The sequence below is a fragment of the Hoplias malabaricus genome, chromosome 6 (genome assembly GCF_029633855.1).
Source record: "Hoplias malabaricus isolate fHopMal1 chromosome 6, fHopMal1.hap1, whole genome shotgun sequence".
NCBI classification, from domain to species: Eukaryota; Metazoa; Chordata; class Actinopteri; order Characiformes; family Erythrinidae; genus Hoplias; species Hoplias malabaricus.
In genome coordinates, this window is record NC_089805.1 from 52,836,490 (window position 1) to 52,859,732 (window position 23,243).

Consider the following 23,243-nt stretch of genomic DNA (forward strand, 5'->3'; position numbering starts at 1 on the left):
TTTCACATGGCAACCAACCAAAACAGAGCTCATTTACATACATCAGTCACAAAGGCACAGTAACACACAGCCTGCTTTAAATCTGAGGGGTAAAGTGAGGTCACTTACCAATGAAGGACAATTATCATGTTTAAAGGAGTTTGAAAACGCAGGGTACGGGCTCTTTAAAGGAACTTGACTTCACACAAATAAAATCTGATTTACACTTTATTACTCAACATGATATTGCTGTAAAACCAAATACAATCATCACAAACTCACTGTCGCAGAAAAGTGGAAATATGGCTCTGTTTATAGCAGCAGTTTAAGAAAGTATTTTCAGCTTAGTTTTTGTGTCTGAATTTGTGTCCAGAAATACAGACCAGAAAAAAGGAAACTGTCTAATTAAAGCTCTACATGCGCTAAGACGTCACCTGCAAACTCTAAATTCCTTTAAGGCATAAAAAACTAAATAATATTTACCAACACTACAGTTTATTAAGGAATCCTTAACCAGTTCAAACTAGATCTACTGGAGGGATCCAGTATAACAGTTCTAGATAATATCATGAAGGCTCTCATACAGAACTGAAGAACAGAGATCTGTAATCACAGGGTGTTCGTGTCTCTTCAGCTGCACTGGAGTCGCGAAGTTGTAATAAAATAAAATCTACTATTGGTTAATATTATTACATAAACTATTCTCCAGGAGCGTCTTAAAAGAGTGCTCAGCAAACAGGCGCAGACAGTTCATTTATTATTTATATCATTATTATTTCTGCATTGACCCTGAACAAATCAGTCTGTGTTCCGCAGAGAGGGTCCGACACACGGGGCGCCCTGTTTAGTACAGAATCTCTGCCACATCCAGGCCACTAGGGGTCAGTGTGACAGCTGGTTCAAAAAGTGAAGAACAGCCACTGGAGGAAGCAGCTGGCTGTGTCTAGAACCATGTAGTTGTTCTGTATGGGGGTGTGCCTGTGAACAGGGTGCTGGATATTCAGTGCACTCCAACAATCCTACAATGCACCGTGCAGCTTCTCATTATGTTTGTATTTATCTCACGTAAACAAAGCTGTGGCCCGAGATGGAGCCTGGGGATGAAGATGCCAGGGTACCACCGCTGCACTAATTCCACCCACTTTCCTGTCCCTCAGCACTGAGAGAACCCCACCCCTATCCCAAATCACTCACCATTTTCATTAAGTGCTGTACTCACTGATCAAGGTTCTCAGGCACAGGGTGCAGGGCATATGGTCAGACCCAGCTGCCATTGGGGACAGCACTGTGTCCAGGAATCTAGCCCAGAATCCTTCACTAACCACACCTCTGTAAATCCAACACATGGGTGAAGGTTTTCGTCGAGCAATGGGGAGAGGGACTGCAAGGTCGAGCGATGGGAGAGGGACTACGAGGTCGAGCGATGGGAGAGGGACTGCAAGGTCAAGTGTGGGGAGAGGGACTGCAAGGTCGAGCGATGGGGGTAGGGACTGCGAGGGGCGAGGGAATGCGAGGTCGAGCAAAAGGAGAGGGACTGCAAGGTCGAGTGATGGAAGAGGGACTACAATGTCAAGTGTGGGGAGAGGGACTGCGAAGTCTTGCGATGGGGGTAGGGACTGCGAGGGGAGAGGGAATGCGAGGTCGAGCAAAAGGAGAGGGACTGTGAGGTTGACTGTAGGTCGAGGGCAGGGATGTGGTGAAAAGGAGCCATATAGCAGAGCTATCAGTTTGACCAGACGATCTGTGTCCCCCACCCCCTACAGTAAGGAGTTCTGGGTAATAACCCACAAATTGAGACCACAGTCGGGATGAGATTTCTGTTCAGCCAAGGTGGTCCTGAGGCATGTCTGATGCAAAAGCCTCCTGGACGCATCACACTGAAGGTACACCAGGCACAGCCAATTGGAAGGAGACCCAGGATACGCTGGAGGGATTGTCTGTCCCAGCTGGTCTGGAAATGCTTGGGGATCCTCAGGAGGAGCTGGAGGAAGCTGCGGGGGACAGAGAAGCCTGGGCTTCTACCACTGGGACCCTGTAATGGACTCAGCAGAAAAGATGATGATGATGTCTCTCAATGAAACAAATTCCAGCATGTGTAACACATTTGGTGACATATTCTCATTCTGAATGAAAATGTAAAAGCGCTGTATGTCTTCACTCTTTGGTCAGATTTTGCTGTTCTCCAGATGTGAGTCGATGTGCTTGATCAGGGCATCCTCAGGGAAGCCGGTGGGAAAGGACAGCTGGCACAGCGGGCAGCTCCGAGCATCGCTCTCCTCCGACTCCATCCACAGCTAGAAGAGGACAGAACAGAACATCAGCATGAGGAGTGACCACAGGAATTACACCTACAGCACAGTTTTATACATCAGACACCACTCTTCATCGCTTCACCTCCTGCCACCCGGCCCCGAGGGGTATATCTCAGGCTCAGGGTCAGATCTCTGAGTAGACAGACTATACGGACAAAGGTACTGGGACACATTACACCTACAGCAGCTTTAACGGTACTCATTCTATATCCGCAGGCGTTAATAAGGACCTGGTCCTGGTCCTCTTTGAAGGAGTGTGAGACTGTGGGAACGTTTACCCATTCATCCAGAATAAGTTGACTTCCCGTCAGTGATGTCAGACATTGATGCTGTATGACATCAGCCTGATGTAGTTTGTCCACAGATGTTAAGATCAGGGCTCTGGGAGGGATAATTAAGGTCAACCACACCTTTACAGACCTTGCTTTGTGCACAGGGAACAGAATAGGGCTGGCTCACTGTGGAGGGAGCGAGGAGCTGTGTGTGTACAGTGTACTTTATGACTGATGTAGTTCACTGTAGAGGGAGTGAGGAGCTGTGTGTGTACAGTGTAGTTTGTGACTGATGTAGTTCACTGTAGAGGGAGAGAGGAGCTGTGTGTGTGTACAGTGTACTTTATGACTGATGTAGTTCACTGTAGAGGGAGAGAGGAGCTGTGTGTCTGTACAGTGTACTTTATGACTGATGTAGTTCACTGTAGAGGGAGTGAGGAGCTGTGTGTGTGTACAGTGTACTTTATGACTGATGTAGTTCACTGTAGAGGGAGAGAGGAGCTGTGTGTGTACAGTGTACTTTATGACTGATGTAGTTCACTGTAGAGGGAGTGAGGAGCTGTGTGTGTACAGTGTAGTTTGTGACTGATGTAGTTCACTGTAGAGGGAGGGAGGAGCTGTGTCTGTACAGTGTACTTTATGACTGATGTAGTTCACTGTAGAGGGAGTGAGGAGCTGTGTGTGTACAGTGTAGTTTGTGACTGATGTAGTTCACTGTAGAGGGAGAGAGGAGCTGTGTGTGTGTACAGTGTACTTTATGACTGATGTAGTTCACTGTAGAGGGAGTGAGGAGCTGTGTGTGTACAGTGTACTTTATGACTGATGTAGTTCACTGTAGAGGGAGAGAGGAGCTGTGTGTGTGTACAGTGTACTTTATGACTGATGTAGTTCACTGTAGAGGGAGAGAGGAGCTGTGTGTGTGTACAGTGTAGTTTATGACTGATGTAGTTCACTGTAGAGGGAGTGAGGAGCTGTGTGTGTGTACAGTGTACTTTATGACTGATGTAGTTCACTGTAGAGGGAGAGAGGAGCTGTGTGTCTGTACAGTGTAGTTTATGACTGATGTAGTTCACTGTAGAGGGAGTGAGGAGCTGTGTGTGTACAGTGTAGTTTGTGACTGATGTAGTTCACTGTAGAGGGAGCGAGGAGCTGTGTGTGTACAGTGTAGTTTATGACTGATGTAGCTCACTGTTGAGGGAGCGAGGAGCTGTGTGTGTACAGTGTAGTTTATGACTGATGTAGCTCACTGTAGAGGGACTGAGGAGCTGTGTGTGTACAGTGTAGTTTATGACTGATGTAGTTCACTGTAGAGGGAGTGAGGAGCTGTGTGTGTGTACAGTGTACTTTATGACTGATGTAGTTCACTGTAGAGGGAGAGAGGAGCTGTGTGTCTGTACAGTGTAGTTTATGACTGATGTAGTTCACTGTAGAGGGAGTGAGGAGCTGTGTGTGTACAGTGTAGTTTGTGACTGATGTAGTTCACTGTAGAGGGAGCGAGGAGCTGTGTGTGTACAGTGTAGTTTATGACTGATGTAGCTCACTGTTGAGGGAGCGAGGAGCTGTGTGTGTACAGTGTAGTTTATGACTGATGTAGCTCACTGTAGAGGGACTGAGGAGCTGTGTGTGTACAGTGTAGTTTATGACTAATGTAGTTCACTGTAGAGGGAGAGAGGAGCTGTGTGTGTACAGTGTAGTTTGTGACTGATGTAGTTCACTGTAGAGGGAGAGAGGAGCTGTGTGTGTACAGTGTAGTTTGTGACTGATGTAGTTCACTGTAGAGGGAGGGAGGAGCTGTGTGTGTGTACAGTGTACTTTATGACTGATGTAGTTCACTGTAGAGGGAGGGAGGAGCTGTGTGTGTACAGTGTAGTTTATGACTGATGTAGTTCACTGTAGAGGGAGCGAGGAGCTGTGTGTGTAGTGTAGTTTATGACTGATGTAGTTCACTGTAGAGGGAGAGAGGAGCTGTGTGTGTGTACAGTGTACTTTATGACTGATGTAGTTCACTGTAGAGGGAGAGAGGAGCTGTGTGTGTGTACAGTGTAGTTTGTGACTGATGTAGTTCACTGTAGAGGGAGAGAGGAGCTGTGTGTGTACAGTGTAGTTTGTGACTGATGTAGTTCACTGTAGAGGGAGGGAGGAGCTGTGTGTGTGTACAGTGTACTTTATGACTGATGTAGTTCACTGTAGAGGGAGAGAGGAGCTGTGTGTGTGTACAGTGTACTTTATGACTGATGTAGTTCACTGTAGAGGGAGAGAGGAGCTGTGTGTGTACAGTGTAGTTTGTGACTGATGTAGTTCACTGTAGAGGGAGGGAGGAGCTGTGTGTGTGTACAGTGTACTTTATGACTGATGTAGTTCACTGTAGAGGGAGTGAGGAGCTGTGTGTGTGTACAGTGTACTTTATGACTGATGTAGTTCACTGTAGAGGGAGAGAGGAGCTGTGTGTGTGTACAGTGTAGTTTGTGACTGATGTAGTTCACTGTAGAGGGAGTGAGGAGCTGTGTGTGTGTACAGTGTAGTTTGTGACTGATGTAGTTCACTGTAGAGGGAGAGAGGAGCTGTGTGAGTACAGTGTAGTTTGTGACTGATGTAGTTCACTGTAGAGGGAGAGAGGAGCTGTGTGTGTGTACAGTGTAGTTTGTGACTGATGTAGTTCACTGTAGAGGGAGAGAGGAGCTGTGTGTGTACAGTGTACTTTATGACTGATGTAGTTCACTGTAGAGGGAGAGAGGAGCTGTGTGTGTGTACAGTGTAGTTTATGACTGATGTAGTTCACTGTAGAGGGAGTGAGGAGCTGTGTGTGTACAGTGTACTTTATGACTGATGTAGTTCACTGTAGAGGGAGAGAGGAGCTGTGTGTGTGTACAGTGTAGTTTATGACTGATGTAGTTCACTGTAGAGGGAGTGAGGAGCTGTGTGTGTACAGTGTAGTTTGTGACTGATGTAGTTCACTGTAGAGGGAGCGAGGAGCTGTGTGTGTACAGTGTAGTTTATGACTGATGTAGCTCACTGTTGAGGGAGCGAGGAGCTGTGTGTGTACAGTGTAGTTTATGACTGATGTAGCTCACTGTAGAGGGACTGAGGAGCTGTGTGTGTACAGTGTAGTTTGTGACTGATGTAGTTCACTGTAGAGGGAGAGAGGAGCTGTGTGTGTACAGTGTAGTTTGTGACTGATGTAGTTCACTGTAGAGGGAGGGAGGAGCTGCGTGTGTACAGTGTAGTTTATGACTGATGTAGTTCACTGTAGAGGGAGTGAGGAGCTGTGTGTGTACAGTGTAGTTTGTGACTGATGTAGTTCACTGTAGAGGGAGCGAGGAGCTGTGTGTGTACAGTGTAGTTTATGACTGATGTAGCTCACTGTTGAGGGAGCGAGGAGCTGTGTGTGTACAGTGTAGTTTATGACTGATGTAGCTCACTGTAGAGGGACTGAGGAGCTGTGTGTGTACAGTGTAGTTTGTGACTGATGTAGTTCACTGTAGAGGGAGAGAGGAGCTGTGTGTGTACAGTGTAGTTTGTGACTGATGTAGTTCACTGTAGAGGGAACGAGGAGCTGTGAGTTTCAGACAGAGACAGACATGCTCTTTGATGTCAGCTTTTTTAAAAACCTCGGTGCTCAGTGACCTACAACCCAGTCTGAAAGTAATGATCATACATGGTGTCTACAAACTTTTGGATATGAGACAAACTAAATAGTCACTCACTTTGATCGACGGCCAGGACTGAGCGTGCTCAGTGCTCAGGTAAGCTTGTAAGGTACTGGGATCACGCCTGGGTTTGGCCCCAAGCGTCCTGGGCGGGCAGTGGGTGGAGCTTGTGTTTGGCCACTCCTCTTCTTCATCCTCTGAGGACTGAGGGGGCGTGACCAAGGGGGCAGGGACAGGGAGGTCTTGGGTGCACAGGTGAGGTATGATGCAGGTGAGGCTGTGGGTAGGATTATGGGCAGGGACAGGGCAGTGGAGAGAGTTGTGGGCGGGGCTTCGTGCAGAAGAAGGGCGTTGCCCTGTGAATACTGCCCTCTGTTGCCTCTTTTTGGGAAGAGTGGAAGCAGGGTAATGAAGGGAGTGCAGAAATCCCTGCTGGAGCGACGAAGGGGTGGAGGCTTCAGAAAAACTCCTGCGTCCCTGGAAATGCGCCCGGAGGCAATGGGAGGATGAATGAGGGCAGAAAGGGGAAGGAGCGGAGGGAGGAGAGAGGGATGAGGAAGACAAGTGGCGCTGCGGTGCTGAAGAATGCCTCAGGTCTGAGGAAAAAACAAGAGACAAACAGAAAAACACAGAATAAAAACAAAAAGGAATGAAAAGTGAATAAACTCGCGGATGGCCAGTCTAGCTCATGAGCATGGGAGAGGTTTACCGGGGCTTTTTGATTCCGGAGGGTTCTGTTTGTGTCTCAGGATCTCGCTCTGTTCTGAGATTAGTTTCCGAACTTGTCCCAGTTCCTCCGTCAGCTCCGTGTATGCCAGCGCCAGATCCACCCTGTGGCACAAACAAACACATCTACCCTCAAGCCCACTGGGTTTGTGTAGTTCACTTTGACTTGCGAAATGGGCGGGGCTAGAACTGTAAACAATCCTCCATTTTGGTTCACTTAGGTTGTGTATTGTTTTGTAATCCACAGTAAAGACTAAAGGTATAAAATCTCTCTGTGGCTCAGACAGATGCAGTACAGAGAGCATCAGAGGACACCAAGCTGTGGCGCTATTGGTTGGAGATATATCAGATTTCACAAAAGATTCATTTTATTTGACCCAAATCCACAAAATTAACCTGCTCCTGCGAATCTCACTGAAATGAAAGGAATACTGCACACTAATATTAGCGAACACACACCTAGGGTGACCGTTTCTTTACACATAAACATTTTAGCACCAGTCTCAGATCCAAACAAATACTTCCCATTCAGCTGCGCTCTTCTCTTCAGTCTCCAAAGGACTCCTCTGCCACATTGGATCAACCACGAACTGCACTGTTGATCTGGCACTGTTTTTACGCCTGACCCAACCCTCCCTATTTTCTACTTTAACACAGAAATGTAAATAAAACTCAAAAATAGGCCCTGAATGGAAAAGGTACAACTCACAGCACTATGGCACAAAACTGTTAAGTGTTGCATAAAGTTCCTTAACTGTCAATTCATTTAGAATTATTTAAGCTACGCAGAACCTCACCTGAACGCTCAGAAGACAGAGAACATGACTGCATTTTTTGAAGATGATCGTGTTCCTAGGAGAGTTTACAAGAAAATCCTCGGGACCCTCGTTGACCATCGTTCGACTTATGACATCACTAGTGAGCTGTAAAACGACCTCAGACACCGTGAGTTTTCATTCAGTGTTGGGAGAAGTTTTCCATATTCACAAGTCTTCTGGGTGCCAGGGTGTTCACCGAGTGGCAGGCGCCCTTTACCGACGGCTAGATAAAGTAGTTAAGTTTCCGTCCTGTGTTGAGCAAGAGGTTATAAAAGTAGAATTTTTCAGGAGAACGGGTGTGTGTTTGCAGCGTTATCATGCAGTCGTCGTCATGGAAACAGTGGAACTTTACTGCAACAAAACCTCAGTCACTGCTGTAAATCCCTTACTGTTCTCCCTTAGTTCAGTGAAACTTCTGTCTGAGGGGTTTTATTTAACACACTTAAGTAGTTGCCTTGGCTCAGGGAAAACCTTCACTTAAGGTTTATATTTAAGGGAAAATATACCCAAGGTGTTTATGCAGCTGGGCACAGGCCTTTAACAGATGAGGAGAGTTAGAGATGTTCCTGTGAAACCAGCCAGTGTTAGGGAGCCTTTCACCAGCACTTACAGCCCACCAATGCGGAACAGGTTCGGCTGAAGTCACCTTCCAGGTTACGTTCCAATACGCAAGAACACAAAACGCCAAGAAAGGTCAAAGAACCCACTGAAGAACACATGTCCATTCCAGCCCAGCTCCTGATGTATCCCCCTGTTCTTTAAACAGCAGAAAACACTCACTGTTCATCTCCTGCTTGTTTGATCCAGTCCACACTGCAGTGCCCACACGGAGTGTCCATCCCCTGTAACACAGCGCAGGTTTAGTGGTCAGTGACGCCCCCTAGAGGACCATACTGAGACCTGCTCTCTGACACTGAGACCCCACCCTGAAGTCCAACTCCACCCACCTGGCTCTGCTTCTCCTGAAGGAGTCGGATCTCCTCCTGTAGGTGCTGAAGCTTGGTCTTTAGCTCCGCCTCCCTCTGCCATGCCCCCTGGGCCTCGTGCCATGCCCCCTTTAGCTCCGCCTCCAGACGCTGGACCTTCAGGTCCGTGAGAGCGTCCAGACTACGGGAGCTGTGCAGGGTCGGCCCGGGACTGTCCAGCGCTGACGACACACAACACACATTCCACCTTAACAAACAAAATACCGTAAATACCTCCACCTGTCCAGTGCAGCAGTTACCCTTGTAGTGCAGAGATGTTTAAGGTGGAATGGGCAGATCTGTTAAAAGGACATTTTCATTTTGATACATCGCTAGTGATGTGTGTGTGAGAGAGAGAGAGAGTGAGTGTGTGTTACCACAGGGGACGTCCAGGCTGTTGTGTAGATGGAGGAGGTGTGTGTTGCGCTGGTGGAGGTGTGTGTGAGTGTGTGTCATTTCTCGTCTGGTGTTAATCGTTTGGTTGTTCTTCAGGGTCTCTCTGTGTCTCAGAGCTGACTCTAATCCACGAATCTTCTGCACATGCTGCTCTGCTAAGGTGGTCTAAACACACACAAACACAGACAGAAAGAGAAAGAGAGTGAGAGAGAGAGACTGCTGGATTTAATGGTGTTAAGTCTGCAGCTGTGTTTCTCTGCGGTGTGGTAGTGGTGTTTAGTGCAGTGTGTGTTCATTCAACCCTTATCCAGTTCAGGGCGGCGGTGGGTCTGGACCCTCCCCAGAATCACTGGGCGCACTACACTCAAACCTATAGACACTTTACAGTCACCACCTACCAATGTGGAGGTTTGGTGTGTTCTCCCTGTGTCCGCGTGGGTTTCCTCCGGGTGACTGTCTGTGAGGAATGTGGTGTGTTCTCCCCGTGTCTGCGTGGGTTTCCTCTGGGTAACTGTCTGTGAGGAGTTTGGTGTGTTCTCCCTGTGTCTGCGTGGGTTTCCGCCGGGTAACTGTCTGTGAGGAATGTGGTGTGTTCTCCCTGTGTCTGCGTGGGTTTCTGCCGGGTGCTCCGGTTTCCTCTCACGCTCCAAAAACACACGTTGGTAGGTGGATTGGAGACTCAAAAGTGTCCGTAGTTGTGAGTGGGTGTCGCCCTGTGAAGGACTGGCGGCCATCTTCTTTGTCCACATTCACATAGTGCTCTGTGCTATTGTGTGTTGACCACCATAAGGTCAATAAACTACTTTCTGATTGTAAACGCTCTGTTAGATTTTAAATCTTAACAATTGTACTTATTTTCTCCACCAGAAAAGTGAATGTATCACTGCTTTAACACCTTGGTTCTGTCCGCGTATTGTCTCAGTAAATCACTGTACACTGCCGTTGGCCTGGTCTTACAGTAGAGTACAGCACTGTGACGGAGCTCAGGACAATCCCAAGTGTAGTAACGACCCAGGGAACCTGACAGGATCGATCACATTTATCAATGAGTGAATATGGCTCTGATCCTCACCATGTGGTCCAGCTCTTTCTGGACGTTACTTTTCTCCAGGTGAATCTTCTCATACGCTCTAATCACCTGCTCCAGACACTCCTCATGGGCTTTACTCTCCTGCAGCTGAGACACAGACACCACAGAGATCAGGAATAACACACCACAGAGACAAGGAATAACACACCACAAAGATCAGGAATACCAGGAATAACACACCACAGAGACAAGGAATAACACACCACAGAAATCAGGAATAAAACACCACAGAGACCAGGAATAACACACCACAAAGACAAGGAATACCAGGAATAACACACCAAAGAGAGCAGGTATACCAGGAATAACACACCAGAGAGACCAGGAATAACACACCAAAGAGAGCAGGAATAACACATAACAGAGACCAGGAATAACACACCACAGAGACCAGGAATAACACACCACAGAGACCAGGAATATCAGGAATAAAACACCACAGATCAGGAATAACACACCACAGAGACCAGGAATACAAGGAATAACACACCACAGAGAGCAGGAATAACACACCACAGAAACCAGGAATACTACACCACAGAGACCAGAAATACCAGGGATAACACACCAAAGAGAGCAGGAATAACACACCACAGAGACCAGGAATACCAGAAATAACACACCAAAGAGAGCAGGAATAACACACCACAGAGAGCAGGAATACCAGGAATAACACCACAGAGACCAGGAATACCAGGAATAACGCACCACAGAGAGCAGGAATAACACACCACAGAAACCAGGAATACCACACCACAGAGACCAGGAATACCAGGAATAACACACCACAGAGAGCAGGAATAACACACCACAGAAACCAGGAATACCACACCACAGAAATGAGGAATAACACACCACAGAGACCAGGAATACAAGGAATAACACACCACAGAGACCAGGAATACCAGAAATAACACACCACAGAAACCAGGAATACCACACCACAGAGACCAGGAATACCAGAAATAACACACCACAGAAACCAGGAATACCACACCACAGAGAGCAGGAATAACACACCACAGAGAGCAGGAATACCAGTAATAACGCATCACAGAGACCAGAAATAACACACCACAGTGAGCAGGAATAACATGGCCCTGACTGTGAAGGGCTTTACACTGAGGACACTTTAAAGTAACACTAGTAACTTCCAGCTTCAGAATAACTGAATAACACACTACAGAAACCAGGAATAACACACCACAGAGAGTAAGAATACCAGGAATAACACACCACAGAGACCAGGAATAACACATCACAGAGACCAGAAATACCAGGAAAAACACACCACAGATATCAGGAATAACACACCACAGAGACCAGGAATACCAGGAATAACATGGTAAAGTACATTTTAAAGTAACACTAGTTACTTATTTTAATTTTAAAATTCCAGCTTCAGAATTACAGGGATTCTCCACGGAGGACAGAGCCTCTGTTGCTGCAGCTCTGGGATTCCCCCTTGATTCCTGCCCCGTACTGTAAAAGTGTATTACAATCTGCAGCTGTAGGGGGTGCCCAGGGGCCAAAATACCAAGCCTTGCTTTAAAGCAGCTGCAAACTCTGAGCACAAACTGCATACCTCTGGACACACTACATTTCAGTTTGTGTGTGTGTATGAGTGTGTATTACCTGCTGTGTGTGTGTGTGTGCGCGTATTACCTGCTGTGTGTGTGTGTGTGCGCGTATTACCTGCTGTGTGTGTGTGTGTGCGCGCATTACCTGCTGTGTGTGTGTGTGTGTGCGCGCATTACCTGCTGTGTGTGTGTGTGCGCATTACCTGCTGTGTGTGTGTGCGCGCATTACCTGCTGTGTGTGTGTGCGCATTACCTGCTGTGTGTGTGTGTGCGCATTACCTGCTGTGTGTGTGTGTGCGCATTACCTGCTGTGTGTGTGTGTGCGCATTACCTGCTGTGTGTGTGTGTCTGTGTGTATTACCTGCTGTGTGTGTGTGTCTGTGTGTATTACCTGCTGTGTGAGGGCGTTGATTCTCTGCTGGAGGCTGCTGCTTGGTTCGGTTGAGATCAATTTGTCTTTACCATCACACACACAGCACACACCCCTGTCCTCCACACACACACACTCACTGATCACTGGGAACTGAGGCATAAAACACACACACACAAAATTACAGAACATTTTTAAACGATAAAAACAAACCCCATGTGTGTTTGTGGAGGTGGTGATGAACTGTTTTCACAGACGGTGGGTTTGGGGAGTGGTTCTGGCCCGTGCAGTGATTTCCTACAGAAACCTGTCTGTGTTTAATTCAGTGCGGTCTTAGGGGTTGAAGACCACAGTCTGGGCATTGTCTCTTTCTTATAGAGATTTCTCTGGATTCTCTCTGAGTCTTTTAATGATATTATGGGATGTAGATGATCAAACCCCCAGGTTCTTTACTATTTTAAGTTGAGAAACTTTATTCTTGAACTGACTGAACTGATTTATGTGGATGGTGAGGTGGACATCGATGGAGAAGTGGACATGAAAGTGGACAGTGGATGGTGGTCTCACTTTGATCTCATAGTGTTGAAGACGTCTTCTGATGCAGCTGTTTTCTCTCTCTAGGCTGGCGAGTCTCACTTTAATCTCCTGATATGCAGCTGCCAGGGAGAATTGAGACGCTGGCTGCATGTCTGCAGAGAGACACCCGGACCCCCGGCCAATCCCAGAGCTGTTCTCCCTCAGCCCCGCCCCCAGCTCCTCTCTCAGACCTGCCCTCAGATCCAGCTCCGCCCACAGGACTGACTCCATCCCTCAGGACACTTCTACAAACACAAACACAAACAACCCACCAGACATCAGTCCCTAACACAAGAAATAAGAGGCTCAGCACAAGTTAGGGGAAATGTCCCCTCCAGGCCTCCTTACCTGACAACACTCGCATCTGATAACAGATTCAGAAATTAGTGCTCTCCTCCGAGCGTGTTGAGTCTGATGAACAGAGGTTAGTGTTCTCCTCCGAGCGTGTTGAGTCTGATGAACAGAGGTTAGTGTTCTCCTCCGAGCGTGTTGAGTCTGATGAACAGTCAGAGGTTAGTGTTCTCCTCTGAGCGTGTTGAGTCTGATGAACAGAGTCAGAGGTTAGTGTTCTCCTCAGAGTGTGTTGAGTCTGATGAACAGTCAGAGGTTAGTGTTCTCCTCCGAGCGTGTTGAGTCTGATGAATAGAGGTTAGTGTTCTCCTCCGAGCGTGTTGAGTCTGATGAACAGTCAGAGGTTAGTGTTCTCCTCTGAGCGTGTTGAGTCTGATGAACAGAGTCAGAGGTTAGTGTTCTCCTCCGAGCGTGTTGAGTCTGATGAATAGAGGTTAGTGTTCTCCTCCGAGCGTGTTGAGTCTGATGAACAGTCAGAGGTTAGTGTTCTCCTCTGAGCGTGTTGAGTCTGATGAACAGAGTCAGAGGTTAGTGTTCTCCTCCGAGCGTGTTGAGTCTGATGAACAGTCAGAGGTTAGTGTTCTCCTCTGAGCGTGTTGAGTCTGATGAACAGAGGTTAGTGTTCTCCTCCGAGCGTGTTGAGTCTGATGAACAGTCAGAGGTTAGTGTTCTCCTCTGAGCGTGTTGAGTCTGATGAACAGTCAGAGGTTAGTGTTCTCCTCCGAGCGTGTTGAGTCTGATGAACAGTCAGAGGTTAGTGTTCTCCTCCGAGCGTGTTGAGTCTGATGAACAGTCAGAGGTTAGTGTTCTCCTCCGAGCGTGTTGAGTCTGATGAACAGAGGTTAGTGTTCTCCTCTGAGCGTGTTGAGTCTGATGAACAGAGGTTAGTGTTCTCCTCCGAGCGTGTTGAGTCTGATGAACAGAGTCAGAGGTTAGTGTTCTCCTCTGAGTGTGTTGAGTCTGATGAACAGAGGTTAGTGTTCTCCTCTGAGCGTGTTGAGTCTGATGAACAGAGGTTAGTGTTCTCCTCTGAGCGTGTTGAGTCTGATGAACAGAGTCAGAGGTTAGTGTTCTCCTCTGAGCGTGTTGAGTCTGATGAACAGAGGTTAGTGTTCTCCTCTGAGCGTGTTGAGTCTGATGAACAGAGGTTAGTGTTCTCCTCCGAGCGTGTTGAGTCTGATGAACAGAGGTTAGCGTTCTCCTCCGAGCGTGTTGAGTCTGATGAACAGAGGTTAGTGTTCTCCTCTGAGCGTGTTGAGTCTGATGAACAGAGGTTAGTGTTCTCCTCTGAGCGTGTTGAGTCTGATGAACAGAGGTTAGTGTTCTCCTCTGAGCGTGTTGAGTCTGATGAACAGAGGTTAGTGTTCTCCTCTGAGCGTGTTGAGTCTGATGAACAGAGGTTAGTGTTCTCCTCTGAGCGTGTTGAGTCTGATGAACAGAGGTTAGTGTTCTCCTCTGAGCGTGTTGAGTCTGATGAACAGAGGTTAGTGTTCTCCTCTGAGCGTGTTGAGTCTGATGAACAGAGGTTAGCGTTCTCCTCCGAGCGTGTTGAGTCTGATGAACAGAGGTTAGTGTTCTCCTCTGAGCGTGTTGAGTCTGATGAACAGAGGTTAGTGTTCTCCTCTGAGCGTGTTGAGTCTGATGAACAGAGGTTAGTGTTCTCCTCTGAGCGTGTTGAGTCTGATGAACAGAGGTTAGTGTTCTCCTCTGAGCGTGTTGAGTCTGATGAACAGAGGTTAGTGTTCTCCTCTGAGCGTGTTGAGTCTGATGAACAGAGGTTAGTGTTCTCCTCTGAGCGTGTTGAGTCTGATGAACAGAGGTTAGTGTTCTCCTCCGAGCGTGTTGAGTCTGATGAACAGAGTCAGAGGTTAGTGTTCTCCTCAGAGTGTGCTGAGTCTGATGAACAGAGGTTAGTGTTCTCCTCCGAGCGTGTTGAGTCTGATGAACAGAGGTTAGTGTTCTCCTCCGAGCGTGTTGAGTCTGATGAACAGAGGTTAGCGTTCTCCTCCGAGCGTGTTGAGTCTGATGAACAGAGTCAGAGGTTAGTGTTCTCCTCTGAGCGTGTTGAGTCTGATGAACAGAGGTTAGTGTTCTCCTCTGAGCGTGTTGAGTCTGATGAACAGAGGTTAGTGTTCTCCTCCGAGCGTGTTGAGTCTGATGAACAGAGGTTAGCGTTCTCCTCCGAGCGTGTTGAGTCTGATGAACAGAGGTTAGTGTTCTCCTCTGAGCGTGTTGAGTCTGATGAACAGAGGTTAGTGTTCTCCTCTGAGCGTGTTGAGTCTGATGAACAGAGGTTAGTGTTCTCCTCTGAGCGTGTTGAGTCTGATGAACAGAGGTTAGTGTTCTCCTCTGAGCGTGTTGAGTCTGATGAACAGAGGTTAGCGTTCTCCTCCGAGCGTGTTGAGTCTGATGAACAGAGGTTAGCGTTCTCCTCTGAGCGTGTTGAGTCTGATGAACAGAGGTTAGTGTTCTCCTCTGAGCGTGTTGAGTCTGATGAACAGAGGTTAGTGTTCTCCTCTGAGCGTGTTGAGTCTGATGAACAGAGGTTAGTGTTCTCCTCTGAGCGTGTTGAGTCTGATGAACAGAGGTTAGTGTTCTCCTCTGAGCGTGTTGAGTCTGATGAACAGAGGTTAGTGTTCTCCTCCGAGCGTGTTGAGTCTGATGAACAGAGGTTAGTGTTCTCCTCTGAGCGTGTTGAGTCTGATGAACAGAGGTTAGTGTTCTCCTCTGAGCGTGTTGAGTCTGATGAACAGAGGTTAGTGTTCTCCTCAGAGCGTGTTGAATCTGATGAACAGAGTCAGAGGTTAGTGTTCTCCTGCATTAGACTATGCTGCATTAGCCACAGTTTGTAAAGATGTGGAGGACACAGCAAAGCACTTCTGCTTTGGATTAAAGCGTCTGCTAATCGCACGAAATGAAAATGGAAATGTAGGGTATGGGCTCTTTAAGGTTCTTGATCCTTTCTCCAGGGATGGACATGTCCATATGCTAATGTCCCCCGGCTAATCCATATATTAATGTCCCCTTCCTCTCTGTGCTGTGTTCAGCCCTGCAGCGCTCTGTGGCCTACAATAACAAACCCTCACTAAATCAGACTCACTGTCAACTACACACCACAGACTCTCACCCAGTCACTCACACTCAGTCATTCACTCTCACAATCACTCCCACCCAGTCAATAACACTCCCCCAGTCACTCACTCACACACACACACACACACACACACACACACACACACAGAGACTCTCACCCAGTCACCCCAGTCATATACACACTCACTCAAAGAGCACCTGGAGGAAACCCACGCTGACACAGGGAGAACACACCACACTCCTCACAGACAGTCACCCGGAGGAAACCCACGCAGACACAGGGAGAACACACCACACTCCTCACAGACAGTCACCCGGAGGAAACCCACGCAGACACAGGGAGAACACACCACACTCCTCACAGACAATCACCCGGAGGAAACCCACGCAGACACAGGGAGAACACACCACACTCCTCACAGACAATCACCGGGAGGAAACCCACACAGACACAGGGAGAACACACCACACTCCTCACAGACAGTCACCCGGAGGAGACCCACACAGACACAGGGAGAACACACCACACTCCTCACAGACAGTCACTCAGAGGAAACCCACACAGACACAGGGAGAACACACCACACTCCTCACAGACAGTCACCCGGAGGAAACCCACGCAGACACAGGGAGAACACACCACACTCCTCACAGACAGTCACCCGGAGGAAACCCACGCAGACACGGGGAGAACACACCACACTCCTCACAGACAGTCACCCGGAGGAAACCCACGAAAACACAGAGAGATCACACCACACTACTCACAGACAGTCACCCGGAGGAAACCCACGCAGACACAGGGAGAACACACCACACTCCTCACAGACAGTCACCCGGAGGAAACCCACGCTGACACAGAGAGAACACACCACACTCCTCACAGACAGTCACCCGGAGGAAACCCACGAAGACACAGAGAGAACACACCACACTACTCACAGACAGTCACCCGGAGGAAACCCACGCAGACACAGGGAGAACACACCACACTCCTCACAGACAGTCACCCGGAGGAAACCCACGCAGACACGGGGAGAACACACCACACTCCTCACAGACAGTCACCCGGAGGAAACCCACGAAGACACAGAGAGAACACACCACACTACTCACAGACAGTCACCCGGAGGAAACCCACGCAGACACAGGGAGAACACACCACACTCCTCACAGACAGTCACCCGGAGGAAACCCACGCTGACACAGCGAGAACACACCACACTCCTCACAGACAGTCACCCGGAGGAAACCCACGAAGACACAGAGAGAACACACCACACTACTCACAGACAGTCACCCGGAGGAAACCCACGCAGACACAGGGAGAACACACCACACTCCTCACAGACAGTCACCCGGAGGAAACCCACGCAGACACAGAGAGAACACACCACACTCCTCACAGACAGTCACCTGGAGGAAACCCACACAGACACAGAGAGAACACACCACACTACTCACAGACAGTCACCCGGAGGAAACCCACGCAGACACAGGGAGAACACACCACACTCCTCACAGACAGTCACCCGGAGGAAACCCACGCAGACACAGAGAGAACACACCAACTCCTCACAGACAGTCACCCGGAGGAAACCCACGCAGACACAGGGAGAACACACCACACTCCTCACAGACAGTCACCCGGAGGAAACCCACGCAGACACAGGGAGAACACACCAACTCCTCACAGACAGTCACCCAGAGGAAACCCACGCAGACACAGGGAGAACACACCACACTCCTCACAGACAATCACCCGGAGGAAACCCACACAGACACAGGGAGAACACACCACACTCCTCACAGACAGTCACCCGGAGGAGACCCACACAGACACAGGGAGAACACACCACACTCCTCACAGACAGTCACTCAGAGGAAACCCACACAGACACAGGGAGAACACACCACACTCCTCACAGACAGTCACCCGGAGGAAACCCACGCAGACACAGGGAGAACACACCACACTCCTCACAGACAGTCACCCGGAGGAAACCCACGCAGACACGGGGAGAACACACCACACTCCTCACAGACAGTCACCCGGAGGAAACCCACGAAAACACAGAGAGAACACACCACACTCCTCACAGACAGTCACCCGGAGGAAACCCACGCAGACACAGGGAGAACACACCACACTCCTCACAGACAGTCACCCGGAGGAAACCCACGAAAACACAGAGAGAACACACCACACTCCTCACAGACAGTCACCCGGAGGAAACCCACGCAGACACAGGGAGAACACACCACACTCCTCACAGACAGTCACCCGGAGGAAACCCACGCTGACACAGAGAGAACACACCACACTCCTCACAGACAGTCACCCGGAGGAAACCCACGCTGACACAGAGAGAACACACCACACTCCTCACAGACAGTCACCCGGAGGAAACCCACGCAGACACAGGGAGAACACACCACACTCCTCACAGACAGTCACCCGGAGGAAACCCACGCAGACACGGGGAGAACACACCACACTCCTCACAGACAGTCACCCGGAGGAAACCCACGAAGACACAGAGAGAACACACCACACTACTCACAGACAGTCACCCGGAGGAAACCCACGCAGACACAGGGAGAACACACCACACTCCTCACAGACAGTCACCCGGAGGAAACCCATGCAGACACAGGGAGAACACACCACACTCCTCACAGACAGTCACCCGGAGGAAACCCACGCTGACACAGGGAGAACACACCACACTCCTCACAGACAGTCACCCGGAGGAAACCCACGCTGACACAGCGAGAACACACCACACTCCTCACAGACAGTCACCCGGAGGAAACCCACGCAGACACAGAGAGAACACACCACACTACTCACAGACAGTCACCCGGAGGAAACCCACGCAGACACAGGGAGAACACACCACACTCCTCACAGACAGTCACCCGGAGGAAACCCACGCAGACACAGAGAGAACACACCACACTCCTCACAGACAGTCACCCGGAGGAAACCCACACAGACACAGGGAGAACACACCAACTCCTCACAGACAGTCACCCGGAGGAAACCCACGCAGACACAGGGAGAACACACCACACTCCTCACAGACAGTCACCCGGAGGAAACCCACGCAGACACAGAGAGAACACACCACACTCCTCACAGACAGTCACCCAGAGGAAACCCACGCAGACACAGAGAGAACACACCACACTCCTCACAGACAGTCACCCGGAGGAAACCCACGCAGACACAGGGAGAACACACCAACTCCTCACAGACAGTCACCCAGAGGAAACCCACGCAGACACAGGGAGAACACACCAACTCCTCACAGACAGTGACCTGAGGAGAGAATCCCACCCAGGACCAGAGCCACTGCAGCTGTGTGGTGGCAGGGACTCCCCCTGCAGCGCCACAGTGTGGACTGTTCCTCTGTAGAGTGCATGTACCTCAGACAGACACAAACTGATTTGGGAAACACTCCACATTCAGAGCAGTGGACAGTGGAGGTGAACGGAACCAGTCGTCCTCCTCTAAAAGCCCCTCACAGAAAGTGAGGACAGTGGACGGTGGAGGTGAAGTACCTGCAGGTGGTTTATTAAAGTGTGTGGTGTTTACAGATGTAATCAGAACGAGAACAGTTTCTAAATTAATTTCTAATTATTTGTAAATATTTTAGACTAATTTCTAAAATGTGTCTGTTTCATAAACATTAAGAACGGTTTATAAACGCTGCAGGGAGCAAAAGATTACATTATTTTAGTTCCAGAATAAAAAAATAACACTCCGAAATGTGTAATAAGAAGAACATGGAGAAATCTTTCCACATTAAACTGCCGCAGTTACATTCAGTTTATTCTAATTGTCAGTTCCACCTTAAAGAGGACAGCAGTTACCCTCTGGATCTGAATGTAATATGCACTATTTAAGGTGGACTGTAATATTCTGATATAAACGGATAAATGACCAGTCATAACGCAAAAGCTGTCTAGCTGTAACTGCTGCGCCTGTTAAGGTGGAGTGGAGTTCTGATGAATGAGCGGACAGAATGTGAATACTGCACCATTTAAGGTGGAGCGGAGGATTCGAATGGAAACAGTCGAATGAGAAATGAATGTAGGTTGAAGCTGAATGAGGATAAAACCCGCACTAATCACAACCAGGACACTTTTACTGCCGTTAAACCCTGTTCTAACCGTAATTATCACAACACCCCAGTCCGAGACCTTCAGATTCACTCGGCTCTAGCTGTATCTGATTCGCCTGGTCATCTCGGGATTTAAACGGTGAGGGTGAGTGTAGAGGACCGCGGTACTCACGCTGCTCTGGAGCCGCAGAGCGGACTCTCCTCTCCGTCGAAGTGAACGGACACAACTCGAGTGGGAAATAAAACAGCGCCCTGAGTGTTCCCCACCCATGTTTGGGAATGGCCCCGCCCCTCTGTTCTATGGTTGGCTGGTAGTGTTCATGCTCCTGCGCTGTGATTGGTCAGTAGAGTCGGACCCGCTGTCCATCTACATTACTCTGTATTGTTAATGTCCACGAGAGGGCGCGTAATGTACAATGCTCAAATCCATAGCGAACTATTATATTTGTATTCGCAGTTTAAACGATATTACAGGATTCATTCACTGTCTGTAACCCTTGTACAGTTCAGGGCGGTGAGTGCGGGGCCTAGGCAGGAACACATTCTGGAGGGGGCACCAGTCCTTCACAGGACGACACACACTCACACCTACGGACACTTTGAGTCTCCATTCCACCTACCAACGTGTGTTTTTGGAGTATGGGAGGAAACCAGAGCACCCGGAGGAAACCCATGCGGAAACAAGGAGAACACACCACACTCCTCACAGACAGTCACCCGGAGGAAACCCACGCAAACACAGAGAGAACACACCACACTCCTCACCATCACCTGGAGGAAACCCATGCAGACACAGGGAGAACACACCACACTCCACACAGACAGTCACCCAGAGGAAACCCACACAGACGCAGAGAGAACACACCACACTCCACACAGACAGTCACCCGGAGGAAACCTACGCAGACACAGAGAGAACACACCACACTCCTCACAGACAGTCACCCAGAGGAAACCCACACAGACACAGAGAGAACACACCACACTCCACACAGACAGTCACCCGGAGGAAACCTACGCAGACACAGAGAGAACACACCACACTCCTCACAGACAGTCACCCGGAGGAAACCCACACAGACACAGGGAGAACACACCACACTCCACACAGACAGTCACCCGGAGGAAACCCACACTCCTCACAGACAGTCACCCGGAGGAAACCCACGCTGACACAGAGAGAACACACCACACTCCTCACAGACAGTCACCCAGAGGAAACCCACGCTGACACAGAGAGAACACACCACACTCCACACAGACAGTCACCCGGAGGAAACCCACGAAGACACAGAGAGAACACACCACACTCCTCAGACAGTCACCCAGAGGAAACCCTCGCTGACACAGAGAGAACACACCACACTCCACACAGACAGTCACCCGGAGGAAACCCACGAAGACACAGAGAGAACACACCACACTCCTCACAGACAGTCACCCAGAGGAAAAGCACGCAGACACAGAGAGAACACACCACACTCCTCACAGTCACCCAGAGGAAACCCACGCAGACACAGGGAGAACCCACCACACTCCTTACAGACAGTCACCCGGAGGAAACCCACGCCGACACAGGGAGAACACACCACACTCCTCACAGACAGTCACCCGGAGGAAACCCACACAGACACAGGGAGAACACACCACACTCCTCACGGACAGTCACCCGGAGGAAACCCACGCAGACACAGAGAGAACACACCACACTCCTCACGGACAGTCAGCCGGAGGAAACCCACGCAGACACAGGGAGAACACACCACACTCCTCACAGACAGTCACCCGGAGGAAACCCACGCAGACACAGGGAGAACACACCACACTCCTGACAGACAGTCACCCGGAGGAAACCCACGCAGACACAGGGAGAACACACCACACTCCTCACAGACAGTCACCCGGAGGAAACCCACGAAGACACAGAGAGAACACACCACACTCCTCACAGACAGTCACCCAGAGGAAACCCACGCAGACACAGGGAGAACACACCACACTCACAGACAGTCACCCGGAGGAAACCCACGCAGACACAGGGAAAACACACCAACTCCTCACAGACAGTCACCCGGAGGAAACCCACGCAGACACAAGGAGAACACACCACACTCCTCACAGACAGTCACCCGGAGGAAACCCATGCAGACACAGAGAGAACACACCACACTCCTCACAGACAGTCACCCGGAGGAAACCCACGCAGACACAGGGAGAACACACCACAAGCCTCACAGACAGTCACCCGGAGGAAACCCATGCAGACACAGAGAGAACACACCACACTCCTCACAGACAGTCACCCGGAGGAAACCCACACAGACACAGGGAGAACACACCACACGCCTCACAGACAGTCACCCGGAGGAAACCCACACAGACACAGAGAGAACATACCACACTCCTCACAGACAGTCACCCTGAGCGGGACTTGAACCCACAACCTCCAGGATGGTGGAGCTGTGACAGAGACACGACCAGGTGCTCCACCGTGCCGCCACAATAAAGGATATAAACTATTAGATCAGGAATGATCCCGGGGAACAGTGGAAACTGTTTCATTTATTAATCCCCTCTTCTCTTAGTTTTTGTTGTTGTTGTTGTTTAGTTTTTAATCATTTGATGATTTTAAAGTGGCCTTGAGCTCAAGAAAGGACCAATAAAAATATTAAACCAATTATTAATATTATTATTATTAATATGCAGTGTCATGAAGCAGACTAATGCTCCATGTGAAGTCTTCAGGGATTACACAAAAGTATGTTCTTTTGTTAAAAGTGTCACGCTGACGTTCAGAGCACATCCTCCTCACAGTATTCACTGAGCAGTCCATTTACACACAGACTGTCGTCACCAAACACTCTTTTTTCCTGTTCCAGCACCGCACCTAATGTGGTTTTATAGAAATAAAAAGGCGACATTGTTTTTTTTTTCCCCA

At 49.2% G+C, this 23,243-nt stretch overlaps 1 protein-coding gene across 2 annotated transcripts; it reads right to left on the bottom strand.

Annotated features, from left to right (window-relative positions):
* Positions 1-11: 11 nt before the first annotated feature.
* LOC136699485 (TANK-binding kinase 1-binding protein 1-like) lies at positions 12-14,251 on the bottom strand. 2 transcript variants are annotated; one of them, XM_066674231.1, is made up of 11 exons: positions 13,080-14,251; positions 12,723-12,976; positions 12,177-12,308; positions 10,188-10,292; positions 9,097-9,280; positions 8,702-8,901; positions 8,535-8,596; positions 6,920-7,041; positions 6,268-6,806; positions 2,138-2,273; positions 12-2,011 (listed from the first exon to the last, which is right to left on the bottom strand). In XM_066674231.1, exons 2-10 carry the CDS (start codon positions 12,960-12,962, stop codon positions 2,145-2,147), a joined length of 1,713 nt encoding a protein of 570 aa, XP_066530328.1. In that variant the 5' UTR covers positions 12,963-12,976; positions 13,080-14,251; the 3' UTR covers positions 12-2,011; positions 2,138-2,144. The 2 variants fall into 2 exon arrangements, with proteins under 2 accessions (XP_066530328.1, XP_066530327.1); XM_066674230.1 differs by having other exon boundaries at positions 13-2,273.
* Between the last annotated feature and the right edge of the window lie 8,992 nt (positions 14,252-23,243).